The 12,767-nt window shown below is 42.2% G+C and overlaps 1 protein-coding gene across 3 annotated transcripts in view; it reads right to left on the bottom strand.

Annotated features, from left to right (window-relative positions):
- Positions 1 to 12,767, bottom strand: part of FAM124A (family with sequence similarity 124 member A) — a 111,158-nt gene that overhangs the window by 73,690 nt on the left and 24,701 nt on the right. For 2 of the 3 annotated variants that reach the window (XM_080659551.1, XM_080659553.1), the window contains exon 2: positions 12,451 to 12,482. The exons of the other annotated variant lie outside the window; for it this stretch is intronic. In XM_080659551.1, the coding sequence (XP_080515677.1) occupies positions 12,451 to 12,482 (32 nt within the window). The remainder of the gene's footprint in view (positions 1 to 12,450; positions 12,483 to 12,767) is intronic. 3 annotated transcript variants of the gene reach the window in all.

The following is a 12,767-nucleotide window of genomic DNA, read 5'->3' as shown; positions in this document are numbered from 1 at the left end:
GAAGAACAAGCTTACTGAACATGACTAGGAAGGAATTTAGTCCAGCTCCTCATTTTACAGATGAGGTCAGACTACTTGCCCATGTCAACCAGTTAGTGGCAGGTCTAGAAAGAGAATGAACATCTCCCAACTCCCAACGTGGGGCTCTCCCCTTTGCACCTGGGCTGCCCCTCGCTCTGAAGTGCCTAGTCCTGCTGACAGTCCAAGGACTGCAAAGCAGGAGGAAACATGGTCCCTTCCAGAGCTCACAGCCTAGCTGAGGAAGCAAGGTGTTCATTCACACCCGAGAAATATAGGAAAAACGTAAAATGGGAGATGTTAAGTTCTAAAGGATGTAGTGGATGAATGTCAGAGGTAATAACCAAAGTTCCCCTTTCCCACAATTTTCTTATTGCCTGTGGCCCTCCACCCGCTGAGTCTGGGCTGTTTACTGCTTCAGGGAGAGTGGGGGCAGATAGTCCCATTGGTCAAGTTTCTGTACTTTTAAAATCAGAGTGGAAGAAACACTCTTGAAGACTCTCTATTGCAAGGCCTTGGTTTGGGAGACAGAAAGGCTTTCTGAGCCAAAAACCTGGAGCAGAAGGTTCAGTCCATGAATGGAATGCAGAATCATGTGTGATGCTGCAAGGGCAGCTCTTCCAGCTCAGGAGATGTCCACCTTGGGCTTCCGGTGCAAGAAGAAGACTGGAAGGGACCTGACCAAAGTCTGGGTGCCAGAGGTTTCTGAGGAATGATCATGCAATGGACTTCTCCTGGCTGAACCCTGCAGTGGTAGGATCCCGAAGCATAGCAGCTCTGGGCCTCCACTTGCCAGGGGTGAGCTGCCTACTCAAGATTGAAGTTCAGCTCAATTACAGAGAAATATAGCAGTTCTAGTTTTATACCTGAGCATGTGACTGTGAAGACTCTTACAGAGTTTTCCATGGATAGCATTAAATGTTATAATCCCATTGATGGTGATCCCTTAAGCATGCCATTCCACAGAAAGACTTCCAACTTCTGAGTCTAGGTTATCTGTGATCCCCACATATTTTAGCCAAACTATGTTCAAGCCTGAAATGTTAAATATGGAACTACAGAGAAAGCCCAATTCTCCTGATAGTAGACAAAGGAAAGATTTCTCACAACTATTCTGGTTACAAAGAAGGAAAAATCAGTCTTCCAAGCACAGGTGGAACAGCTTAGCTTCACTACCTTTTTGTACCAATAACAATGTCACAAGATAGAAGGGTGAGCTAAAAATAAAAGGGGAAGCAGGTGGAACATACTTTCCATTCTATATGCAGTGTATTGTACAAAACAAACTTAATAAATGCAGAGGAAGGAGAGGTTTACAAAGAAGGAAGGAAGACTGATGGGATCCTCTTCATCTTTCTAGTCTATTCTGAATATTGTACCCCTTAGTGGATATGAACTTTTTTTTCACAGAATCCCCCAAATACTTCTAACACAGTGGTCGGCAAACTGCGGTTTGCTGCTCTGTTGATTAATGAGTTTGCCGACCACTGTTCTAACATGTTACCCCTCAGAGATAAATGGCAACAATATTGACGGTAAAGAAACACAGAAATTGTCTACTGGAGTGGGGAATACTTTCCACAAAGCCTGTGAAGAGCATTGATGACTTTGCTGTGGCTGATGTTGCCTCCTGAGGTGGGAGCATGAAATGGTACCTTTGGAGTATGACCTGGCCATAGGGATCAGCAATTTTACTTGTAGGAATTTATTCTATGGAAATGATGAAGGATATACACAATGACTTAGTACAAAGATATTCCTGGCAATGCTGTTTATTAATAGTGAAAAAATGAACATAACCTATAGGACCAACAATAGGGCACTGGTGAATAAAGTCTGGTGCAGAAAGATCTTAATGCAGTACTGAGATATTCAAACTACTACAGAAGTTACTGATACATAAAGATGTTCACAATATACTTAGTTAAAAAAGAGAAAGTTAGATTATAAAACTTTACCATACCATATTTTTATAATAATATATGTCTATATGACTATAGATACTCAGAAAAAACAAGCCTATAAAGGTAGACACCAAATTATAAATACTGGTTCTTTCTGGATGGTAGGATTCTGAGTTTTCTTATTTTTGCTAATCTGTATTTTCTGATTTTTCTATATTGAGCATACATTGTTTGGATAATAATTATTATTTGAAATTGAGAAAAAACCAGGCTTGTCAGGGGAATACGCCGTGGCAGCTTCTCGCTTTTGTTCCTCTCTGGGGAGTCCTTACAACCCTGGTAGACCATGTCACTTAAGCTGCTCAGGGAAAATATGGTCTAAGAAATCTGCCTTCATTTCTCTTTCATATCCTGGATAGAAATCGACACCCTCTATGTAGTTGAAGTCACACAATGAAATCCCATCTTTAAAGCTAGAAGGACTACACCATATATTTTTTTGAAACAGCAGCAAAGCATCGAAGGAGTTGTCCGTGTGGTATGCTTGCACAGCCTTTGATTTCCTGATGCGTATCTTTGGTTATTGCTTTTTTCTTATCAACTATGAAACAGCAATATATTTTAGTTTTTCAAGTTCCCATTCAGAGGATTCTGAACCTATAAACCCAAACCACCAAGTCTACATGCACTTACACTTTCAGCTTCAGTAGTTTCATTCATCTCAGAGGTTTCATTTGCTACTTCCATGAGAGGTTTCATTTGCTACTTCCATGATCTTATACATAAGGCTGACACCTCTTCTCAAAAAAGCCCCAAACGAACAAATACCTCTAGCTTGCCTGATAAAGGACAATTGCCATGTTTTAAGATAAACCACAATTTTCTTCTTTTAAATTATTAATAGAACAATTTAAATATTTATCAAGTGAATATATTTTTCCTCTAGACATTATCCAAATCCTAGAGTTTACAAATTACACCATTGAAAATTAAACTCTAAAAGTATAAAATCTGGATGAACCTCATCTACTAGGGATGATTTAAGAGCAATTTTACTCCTCAAAACTGCAGCACAAGCAGCTCACCTGACTCAGGAGGTGTTGAGCAGGGCTGGGGACCTGCATTTCTACCAAGCTCCAGGCTGATGTTTATGCGGTGGTCCCTGGATCACACTGAGTAGCAAGTTTTCCAGTAGCAGCTTTATGTGCTCTATCAGGCTGGGAGTGCCTTTTCCGGGCAGCTGACGAAATGTGGAGTGAGCAGGTACCCCAACTTGCACCAGTTGATATTTTGTGGTTCTCAGGCTGTGACTAGCCCTCCCAGACCTACCCAAAATAACACTCTCAGGACTTTTTATTAGTGTCACCTGTAAGCTATAAGCTAAATGGCTCCAGCACTAAGAGGAAGGTCCAGGAATACCAGTCTCAAACCTGAAGCCTTACTTGCCACAGAAAGCTTCAATGATTAGGAGCATGGGAAGAGACACTGACAGCAGGGCCGTCTCTCCATGGTTAGGGAAAGCTGGAACAAGGCCAGAGCATTCCGAGGAGGAGGGAAGCAGCCCTAAGAGTTCTTCCCCACACAGCCAAAGGAGCAGCAGCTGTAGGTGTACCATAAGCCCCCTGCCAGGGAATGGGAAAGGTACTTCTGAGTAAAAACTTTAATCCTACAGTCTCTTTGGAAGGCAGATGTTGTTTGATATACACAAAGGAGGACAGATCGGACAAGGAAATCAGGTTGATCCATACACATGTACAACATCTTAGTGGTTTGTGATGGATCTCTGCAGTTATGGCTGCACATCAAGAAGGTCCGTGACAACATCATCCCACACAAGGCTGATCCTGAAGAGCCTGCTAGGGTTGCAGGGTCATTCCAGCTGTGCCACAGTCACCCTGAATCTTTTTTGAGAACAGTTCTGTATGTGAACATGACTGTTGTGCCAAACATGATATTAAACATAACAAAAATGGAAATAGTTCTTATTTGGGGTTCATTTCCTGGAAGTTGCACACTCAAGTGCTCCCAGCTCGAGTGGTGGAGTGGAAATTCAAAATCCTAAATTTTCCTCCATTTGGAAATAAGTATACCATTTCCCTGATGTTTTGCTTTGCTTAATGTTGCCTGTTGGGTTTACAAGAGTATATCAAACAACATCGTTAGTATTACTAATAAGCCCTTTGAAAACTGAGGAAGTAGAAAATATAAGTAGTGATGGACCTGAACTGAGATACTTAAAATACTTGTCTAGTCTGTCCCTAAAGACTGTATTACTATCCATAGCTACCTTTGTTTACAAGGCTATATTCTAAGTTGCCAACTATGTGCTAATCGCAAAATTAAGCATGCTCAATGGCTAAAATTATTCTTCATAAGGGTTAATGAATAGACTTGAGTTTTGCTAAATCTTATGGAGTAAGACTCTGAAAGAGTATTTGCCCTAAAAATCATAATGAGGAAGGTACTGTACACAGAAGAATAAAGTGTAAACTATGAAGTTTACAAGTGGATCAAAGTTTAATTGGCTACTACCACCTCTTCCAAAATACTGATCTTCCTTTAAAAAATTTTTTTTTTATTTCAGAGAGGAAGGGAGAAGTAGAGAGAGATAGTAACATCAATCATGAGAGAGAATCATTGATCAGCTGCCTCCTGCACACTGGGGATCGAGCCTGCAACCCGGGCATGTGCCCTGACCGGGAATCAAACCGTGACCTCCTGTTTCACAGGTTGACGCTCAACCACTGAGCAACACTGGCCAGGCCTGATCTTCCTTTTTTAGTGACATGATAATACTGGCTCTAAAATGAATAATATCTGTCAATAAAGTATCATCTCCTCTAATAAAAACAGAAAGAAAATATTATTTCATTATCCCAAATCTGAATTTAGCTCTTAGATATTGAGACACAGATCATATATATTCAAATATTCCCCATCAGTCATATTCTTCAGTATGTGATCATATCTTTTCAATGTGCTGCTTTTAAAACTCCTTACATTTGTTTATAAATTAAATCACAAGGGCTTATCTTTTCCTCCATGCTGAGGGGAAGCACAGATGTGGCCAAAGATACAACCAAGACATATTTTTCTTCAGTATCCTGAAACTGCAAGGAAATGATGAAACTACTGAGAAATGAAAGGGAGAAGACAGCATGTATGTGGAAAGATATGTCTGTTAAAAAAGGCAGCTTCAGGAAGCAATGAGGTTCTCCCAGACAGACAGCAAGGCAGAACTGACAAGTCCCTATGGTGGCTCTGACCAGCTACAGGGCCTTATAATTAACCAAGACACCTGTCTTTCCTATTTGAAAGTCACCTAACCCTTTTAACCTCGATATTAGAGTGTGTCCAGCTGGACCTAGTCTGGGCTGCCCTCAAAGGTAGGTCGCTGACCCTAAGAACAAGGAAGGGACAGAACTCCACTGGACTTCTGGACTGTGGAAGCTCGGGGCCAGCAGGGAGAAGTAGGCAAAAAATGAAGAAGCCACTTGAGTCACTGGAAAGACAGGCCAAGAAACAAGGAAAAGAAAGCTAGGGGGGAACAGGAAGGTGGGCTTTCTGTCCTCGGCCACAGCAGCGAGAGGAGCTGCCGCCCACGTGCCCGCCCACCTGCAGTGGATGGTCATTCAGAGCTGCTCCAGTTTCGAGATCAAGAGGAACAACCCGAGTACACACGGAACCCAATCATCTGAAGGCCCGCAACTCCTTCCTCGAAAGACTGTGGGCATGGAGCCGGCGGCCAGAAGCCAAGGTGTGGCGGTTGTCATGAAGCAGAAATGGGCCAGTGAAAGCCGCCACCTCCTAATGCAAAGCACCATCAACCAGGGTGCCAGCCACCCTAGGCAGCATCCTGCACACGATCCGCAAGATCAAGTACCGCTGTCACCTGCACTCGGCCTCCATCCCCAGAGCCAGTGCCATCCGGGGAGGCTAGAAGCCCGTGATGGTGAAGAGTAGGTGGGCCTGCCCCACCACGAGTTCCTGAACGCCGCCTCCCCCCCCCCAAAAAAAAGCCAACTTTCTTAAAAAAAAAAATAGAAAAGCAGGAATCTGAGCTTGAGCAGGTTAAAGAAGATTCAGGGACTCCCACACAGCATGTTGTGTGTCCTTCTGGCACAGGTTGGTAGGTGCTCCTGAATTCAAATCCACAGAACACACTCTTCATGGCCATTTCTCTACAGTTTCAGGCTGGGAGAATTTCCCAGGGCAATGACAAGGGCCCTATGCCACTTCAACTGATTTTTTTTATCATTTGTGCTTTGAAAAGTATGAAGGGATACAAAACTGCAAGGCATACCTGCTGGCACCAAAGTTCATAAGGGCCAGGTACGGTTAATGACTAAGCTGAGTTTTGAGATGGAACAGTTTTAGGGCATACATGAGGAGGGCAAATAGAGAGCAGTCTCAAATAGAGAGAACTCATTCATTCTTTGACCACTTCTATTGGCATCACTCTGGGGCTAGAGAGACTCAAGAAATGTTATACTCTCCTAAAAATACCATTTTAAAGCTCCCAACATCTTCTAAGAGTAGTTCTCCAAGTATGATTACAATCTTTATTTGAATGTAAATAGTCAGTCATACGTGATAGTAGTTTCATTAGCATTATGTGGCACTGTTGATTTTATTCCCCTGGCATAATTATTTTTTTCCTTTTATCCTGTTTATAAAACTTCCCCTTTTTATTTAAATCACTAAAAAAAAAAAAAGAATGCAAAGTGTACATAGTGGCTTCATGATCTTCTTACCAGGATTCTGGACAAACAATCTAAAATTCTGAGTTTAAATTAAATTCGTCTTCCTTGGGAAATATGATTTATTGAGATCTCCTGAGGGCTAACGGTGTGTTTAGTTTTGCAGGAAGCATAAAGGAAAAACCTGCCTGCCCCATCAATCTAAAAAGGCAAATGGACCAGTTGCAACTAGAAAAAAATTCACCCCCACAAAAACAAATCATCCATTAAAGAAGCCCCCTCAGCCACTTCCCCAACCCCGAGTTGGAAGTGAAATCAGACACAGTCAGTAGTAATGCAATTCCATGATCCATGAGGTTGAGGAAAAACAGGATGCCTGGCTCTCCATGTGCCCTCCCAACCCTATACCTTGTCCATTTTTTTCTAGGGGAGGGGGATTAAAAAGCAGCAACCGCCCCTCACCATAATGTCTCTACTGCTACCAACTACAAGCAACTCACAGTACAGAAGGTCAGGTTCAGTCTAAACAGCCCCTCAATTTGATATTAATGCTAAGGGCCATCGGAGAGAGTGCACATCCTAGACTCTATTCAGGGTCAAAGAAAAAAGGTACAGATTCCTCGATTCTTGACTCCTTCCCTCCTCTTCTTCTTTCTCTCTGTTTAGAGGAGTTTCTAAGACATTCACATCTTAGCATCCTGGAGCTTCTGAAACTGTCCATAGAGGGCATCTAGCCTCATTCCACAGAGGAGAAAACAGATGCCCAGAGAAGGTAACTGACTTGTCTGAGAGCACACTGCTCACTCAGGGTGGAGCCAGGACTAAGACCTAGGACACTGAAATCTACACCTCTGCTCTTGTACTTTGTCTTGGTGATGATCTCTCTTCTTTTCCCACCAGGGGCAGGCAGCATGAGGAAGCAGCCCCTGCATTCTGAAGCAAAAGACGACTAAAGAGTGACTGGTGTTACTGGACGAAGCTTTTCTGACAATTCTGGTAAGGACGAAAACCAACTGTGGGGACACAGACTCTATCCCTAGCTCTCCCCAAGGAAGCATTTATGTCCCTGTGACCTCAGGAACAAATGGGGAAAGGAATCATGGGAATATTGAGTAAGAACCACTTGCAGACACAGAAAAATTCATTTCTTAACAGTGAATGGTCAGAACCAATGCTCAAATCCCAGTCAGGAATCAGGAATTATCCAGAAACAAGCCATTGGGTGGAGAGAGGCTGACTGGGGACAGTGGAATGACAATGAGATGCAGGAGCTGCTCACAGGACTGACAAGTGGGAACTGGTCACACAGGGCACAGGCACCAAGTCAGCTGTGAAGGGAAAGTGACCCTGGAACGGAAACATTCAGGATAGATACTAAACATATTAATTTTCTCCCTATTTAGTCATCTGAGTGTGATTATATAGTTTGTGGAGAAATGCTATGTGTGTTTATTGATTTTTAGAGAGAGGAATGGAGAGAGAGAGAAACATCAATGTGAGAGAAACATCAATCGGTTGCCTCCAGGGATCGAACTCACAACCTACCGTGTTTCCCCGAAAAAAAAAACATCCTCCGAAAATAAGACCTACTTACAGGTTTCCTTCTGAGTGAAATATAAGGCATCCCCCCGAAAATAAGGCCCAAGGCTCTGTCTCAGAATGAAAATTAATTTACCGTAAACTGGTCGCTAGGGCCGCCCCAACTGGCGTCTAGCAACCAGTGACGTTACCCAGAGTCCTGACGTCACTGCTGTGTGGAGGCGGAGCGGAGGTCGGAGTGAGCGGTGAGCGCAGGGCGGGAGAGAGGAGAAGACTTTCACAGATGCGTGTAGAAGAACAGGAGGATTAGAGTGGACGGGACGCGGCGAAGGTGGTGAGTGCTGGTCTGTCTCTGGTGACACTACCTGATGCTCGCGGCCGCCTTTATGATGACTGAAGGTTCTCAGTCAGTGGCAGACCCTGCTCCAGCCCAGATCCAGGCCCCAGCAAGCCCAGTGACAGTCCCCAGGCAGGCCCCAGGGGGTAAATGTCTGATAAAGGGGTAGGGGGGATACTGGTGAAGGTATTCAGTGGCACAGGGGTGGGGGGAGGGGGATCACTTAAAATGACACAGGAGTATCAGAGGGGGCAATCAAAATGACACAGGAGGATCAAAAGGTGTTACTAAAATGGTAATCCCCCCTCTGATCCCCCCTGTGTCATTTTGAGTGATCCCCCTCCCCGCACCTTGATACCCCAAATCCTTTTTTTTTTACCCCTAGAAATGAGCGCAAAAAGAAAAAGCTACTCCGTGGAGTACAAGAAAGAAATCGTGGAAGACTATTGGGGCCAAAATCTTACTGCTTTCTGCAAAGAGAAGATGTTGAGTATCCAATTGGTCCGAAAATGGCGAGCAGAGTATGGTAACCTCATTGAACAAGTGGACAAGGGAAATGCTAAAAAGCGCAAGTGTGGATCAGGTCAGCAACCATTATTTTCCAAGCTGGAAGACCTGATCTGTGAATGGGTTGTTGACAGGAGAGCAAAGGCTTTGGTTGTGAATAGGGCTCAGATTCAAGAATTTGCCCTTGCAATGGCACCACAGTTTGACATAGCCCCCGAAGACTTCAAAGCATCACAACACTGGCTGGATAATTTCCTTCAGCGAAGTGAACTGTCTTTAAGAAGATCTACAACATTGTTTAGGTTGGAAGATACTCAAGTTATTAAACGAGCACTTGCATTCAAGTCCTTTATTGATGATGCTGACTTCTCTAAATACAATCTTTCCAACATGATTGCTATGGATGAAACTGCAGTGTTTATGGGCCAATCATCTCAAACAACAATTGAACAGCGGGGTGCCTCCTTGGCGTACATTCCCTCCACTGCTTACGAAAGTGCACGTGTTTCCTGTATTTTGGCAATTCGTCTGGATGGCACTAAAATCCCACCTTTAATCATTTCTAAGGGCAAGAAGGAAAAGATTGAACGTGTTTTGGGCGTTTTTATTCTTGAAACTGAAAAGGCCTGGGCCACACAAGCAGTTATAAGGAAGTGGGTCGATTTAATGCTGCCGCTTGTTATGCGAGGGAGCCAAAGAGGTCTGCTAGTCTGGGATGCAGCCAGCACTCACCGCGCTAAAGACATGAAGACATTTCTTCACGAAAGAAAAATAGATCAGATAATGATTCCCGCAGGAATGACGGCCTATCTCCAGACTCTTGATATTGCAATAAACAAGCCATTCAAAGACAACTTGCACATGGAAAATAATGACTACATTGAAAATAGAATGGAGAGAAATCAGCATGGAAACTTTGTGAAACCTAAACTGCAAGAAGTTGTGACTTGGGTGAAGAATTCATGGGAGAAAATCACTGACAGTTGCATTGCAAATGCACTGCGAGCAGGCTACCTTGACAAGAAGTACTCATTTAAAGACAGTGCTATTGCTAAACATGAGAGATTTGGTCCACTGTTTCTGAAAGAAATGGAGTCACAAGAAATTCACCAGGAAATTCAGGAATTGGATTGTTATGATGATGTTCCAGAAGATGATGACATGATTGTCATTGAATAAATGAGTAAATTCTTGATACTGTAGGATTCACAGTTTGTCTGGTTTGTGTTGACAACTACTGTACTACCGTACCGTATACAGGTAATAAATTTCCTTTATTTTCATTTAACAATAAATGTGTACCGTATTCTTCTTCATGGAAAAATAAGACATCCCCTGAAAATAAGACCTAGCGTGTCTTTGGGGGCAAAAATTAATATAAGACACTGTCTTATTTTCGGGGAAACAGGGTAGGTATGTGCCCTGATGGGAAGGAAATCAAACCTTTTGGTGTACGAGACGATACTCTAACCAACTGAGCTACACTGGCCAGGGTGAGAAATGCTATGTTTTAAATCTACTTGGAAGGAACTTTTTATTATTGCAGCTCTGTTGAACTTATGTTTTAAAGGATAGATTTAAAACTGTAGACTTAAATTTTTTTTTTCTTTTTGGAAAGGGTCCACTCTATTATCTTTCACTGACTGCTTAAGGGGCCTTCTGAGTATGGGTCTGGCCAGGATTTATGTTCCTGGCTGGGAGGAAATGCAGGCCAGGCCACATACTGGGCAAAAACAGCCAGGGGCTACTTGTATGCACTCACCCCTTCTTCCTGCCCAGAACAAGGATGTGATGGCTATACTAGAGGCAGCCGTTTTGTGACTGAGGCAATCCTGAGGATGGAAGCCAAAAGTTAAGGATGGTGTAGAATAATGATTGAAGGAGCTTCTATACCACACCGGCACCGCATCCTCTGGACTTCTTTATTTTTAATGTTAGAGGAAAACAAACGCCTATTTATTCAAGGCTTTGTTTTCCTCTATTATCTGTAGCCAGATACATGTCCTAACTAAAATATGAAACACATAAATATACATCCTCACTTGTCAAGGAGCCCTGACATTGAGAGAGTGAAATAATGGAATATTTAAAGAGAAAAGAAAGATTAATAAAAGGCTATTGATCCCAGTTGCACTAAGAGAAATTTCAGCTCAGAGATCGCAATAAAAATAACGGAGAGGAAAACATCCCAAAACAAATTACCTGTTTCCCTAACAAGAGAGGTGCTTTGTTGTGACCCAGAGGACTGATTTGAGAGCTATGAATTGAGAAAAGGCTTTGGGCAAGTGTTTTATACAAACCATTCTTTAAAAAAATATAGTCTCTGAGAGTTCAAGAGAGCATTCTCTGATGTTAGGAATGCAAAAGCTTCAGGGAGTAAATGCAAATCACCAAAGCATTATTCTCATTATTACTAATGGTTCTTAATAACTAAGGGGCAATTCTGAGTCTCCAGTTGGCTGAAACAATCAAAAATTGCTCCTTGTATCCATGCTAATAACTAATATAACTTGACACTAAATATAATTTCAGATATACAGCTTTCTGCACAGTCTCTTATTGCAAAGGAAAGCTAAGCCAGAACATCAGTAAAAAGAATAACCCAATTAAGTGTGTTTTCAGTTGGGAACTATTTAGAATCGAGAGCTTAACCGGATAGTGAGATAATAAATACTGAACTGTTTTGTCCTGATTAAAAAGATCAGGATTTTACCATAAAACATCCTTTTTGTTATTTTAAAATAAGTGTTTAATCAGTCTGAATGACTATGGTCTTTTATACAGTGATCTTAATCACTGTAAATTGTTCAAGGCCTAATTTCCTATGAATAGATTCACACTTATGATTTAATATTTAATACAGAGGCAACTTTTTCTATACTCAGAATGTATTTATAGACAAAGTCCCAATCATTTTTTAACCATATATAATAATTATGATATCTGAGGAAATTTGCCCAACAGATGAGTTGGGGCCACCCCCTGGATCCAATAAATGTGCTCTGAGCAGGTATTCGATAAATGTTTGTTAAATGAATGGGTTGCCTCAGATTCCTCAGAGATGTTTTAGAAGCATTTGTGCTAATAAAGCCTGAGCTAGTTCCTCCAGGCTGAATTCCCATAGGGCAGTGGTCGGCAAACTCATTAGTCAACAGAGCAGCAAACCGCGGCTCGCGAGCTGCATGTGGCTCGCGAACCGCAGTTTGCCGACCACTGCCATAGGGAAAGTAGTGGCATATCTAGTCCTGCAACCAAGAAAAAAACAAATTCTCCAGAGAAAGTCTCCACTTCTAGAGTTAGAGGATGTATTATTGTTAAGAATACCTTTGGTAAGTCCTACTATTAAAACAAGGGTCACACAGATGACCTTCTCTACATGCATAGATGGGACTGACTCCCGAGGGACCGTGAAAACAATTCTGAAGGGCATTGAAACCATACTTACTGCTGGTGGAGGATATGTGGCTGTAGTCAGACCTGAAACACAAAACCTTGGTATTAGTAGGATTAAAAAAATTTTCTTTACCCAAATAATTTCTCCAAGCTAGAATTTTAAAGTCAGTGGCAAGTAGCATCTAGCTAATAAAGAAATGCCACAAATTAAAAACTATAGTGCTAGCATTGCTTGTGCAAAATACATTTAAGTCTAAATTTGAAAGCAAAACTTGAAAGGCACTTTAGAAATCAGGGGTCTTTTAGGTTTTGGCCCAAATGGTGGAATAGGTAGATGCTGCACTCACTTTCTCTCATGACCACATCAAA

This window comes from Plecotus auritus (assembly GCF_963455305.1).
Source record: "Plecotus auritus genome assembly, chromosome: 3".
In the NCBI taxonomy this organism is placed as follows: Eukaryota; Metazoa; Chordata; class Mammalia; order Chiroptera; family Vespertilionidae; genus Plecotus; species Plecotus auritus.
This window is presented reverse-complemented; position numbering and strand designations above follow the sequence as displayed.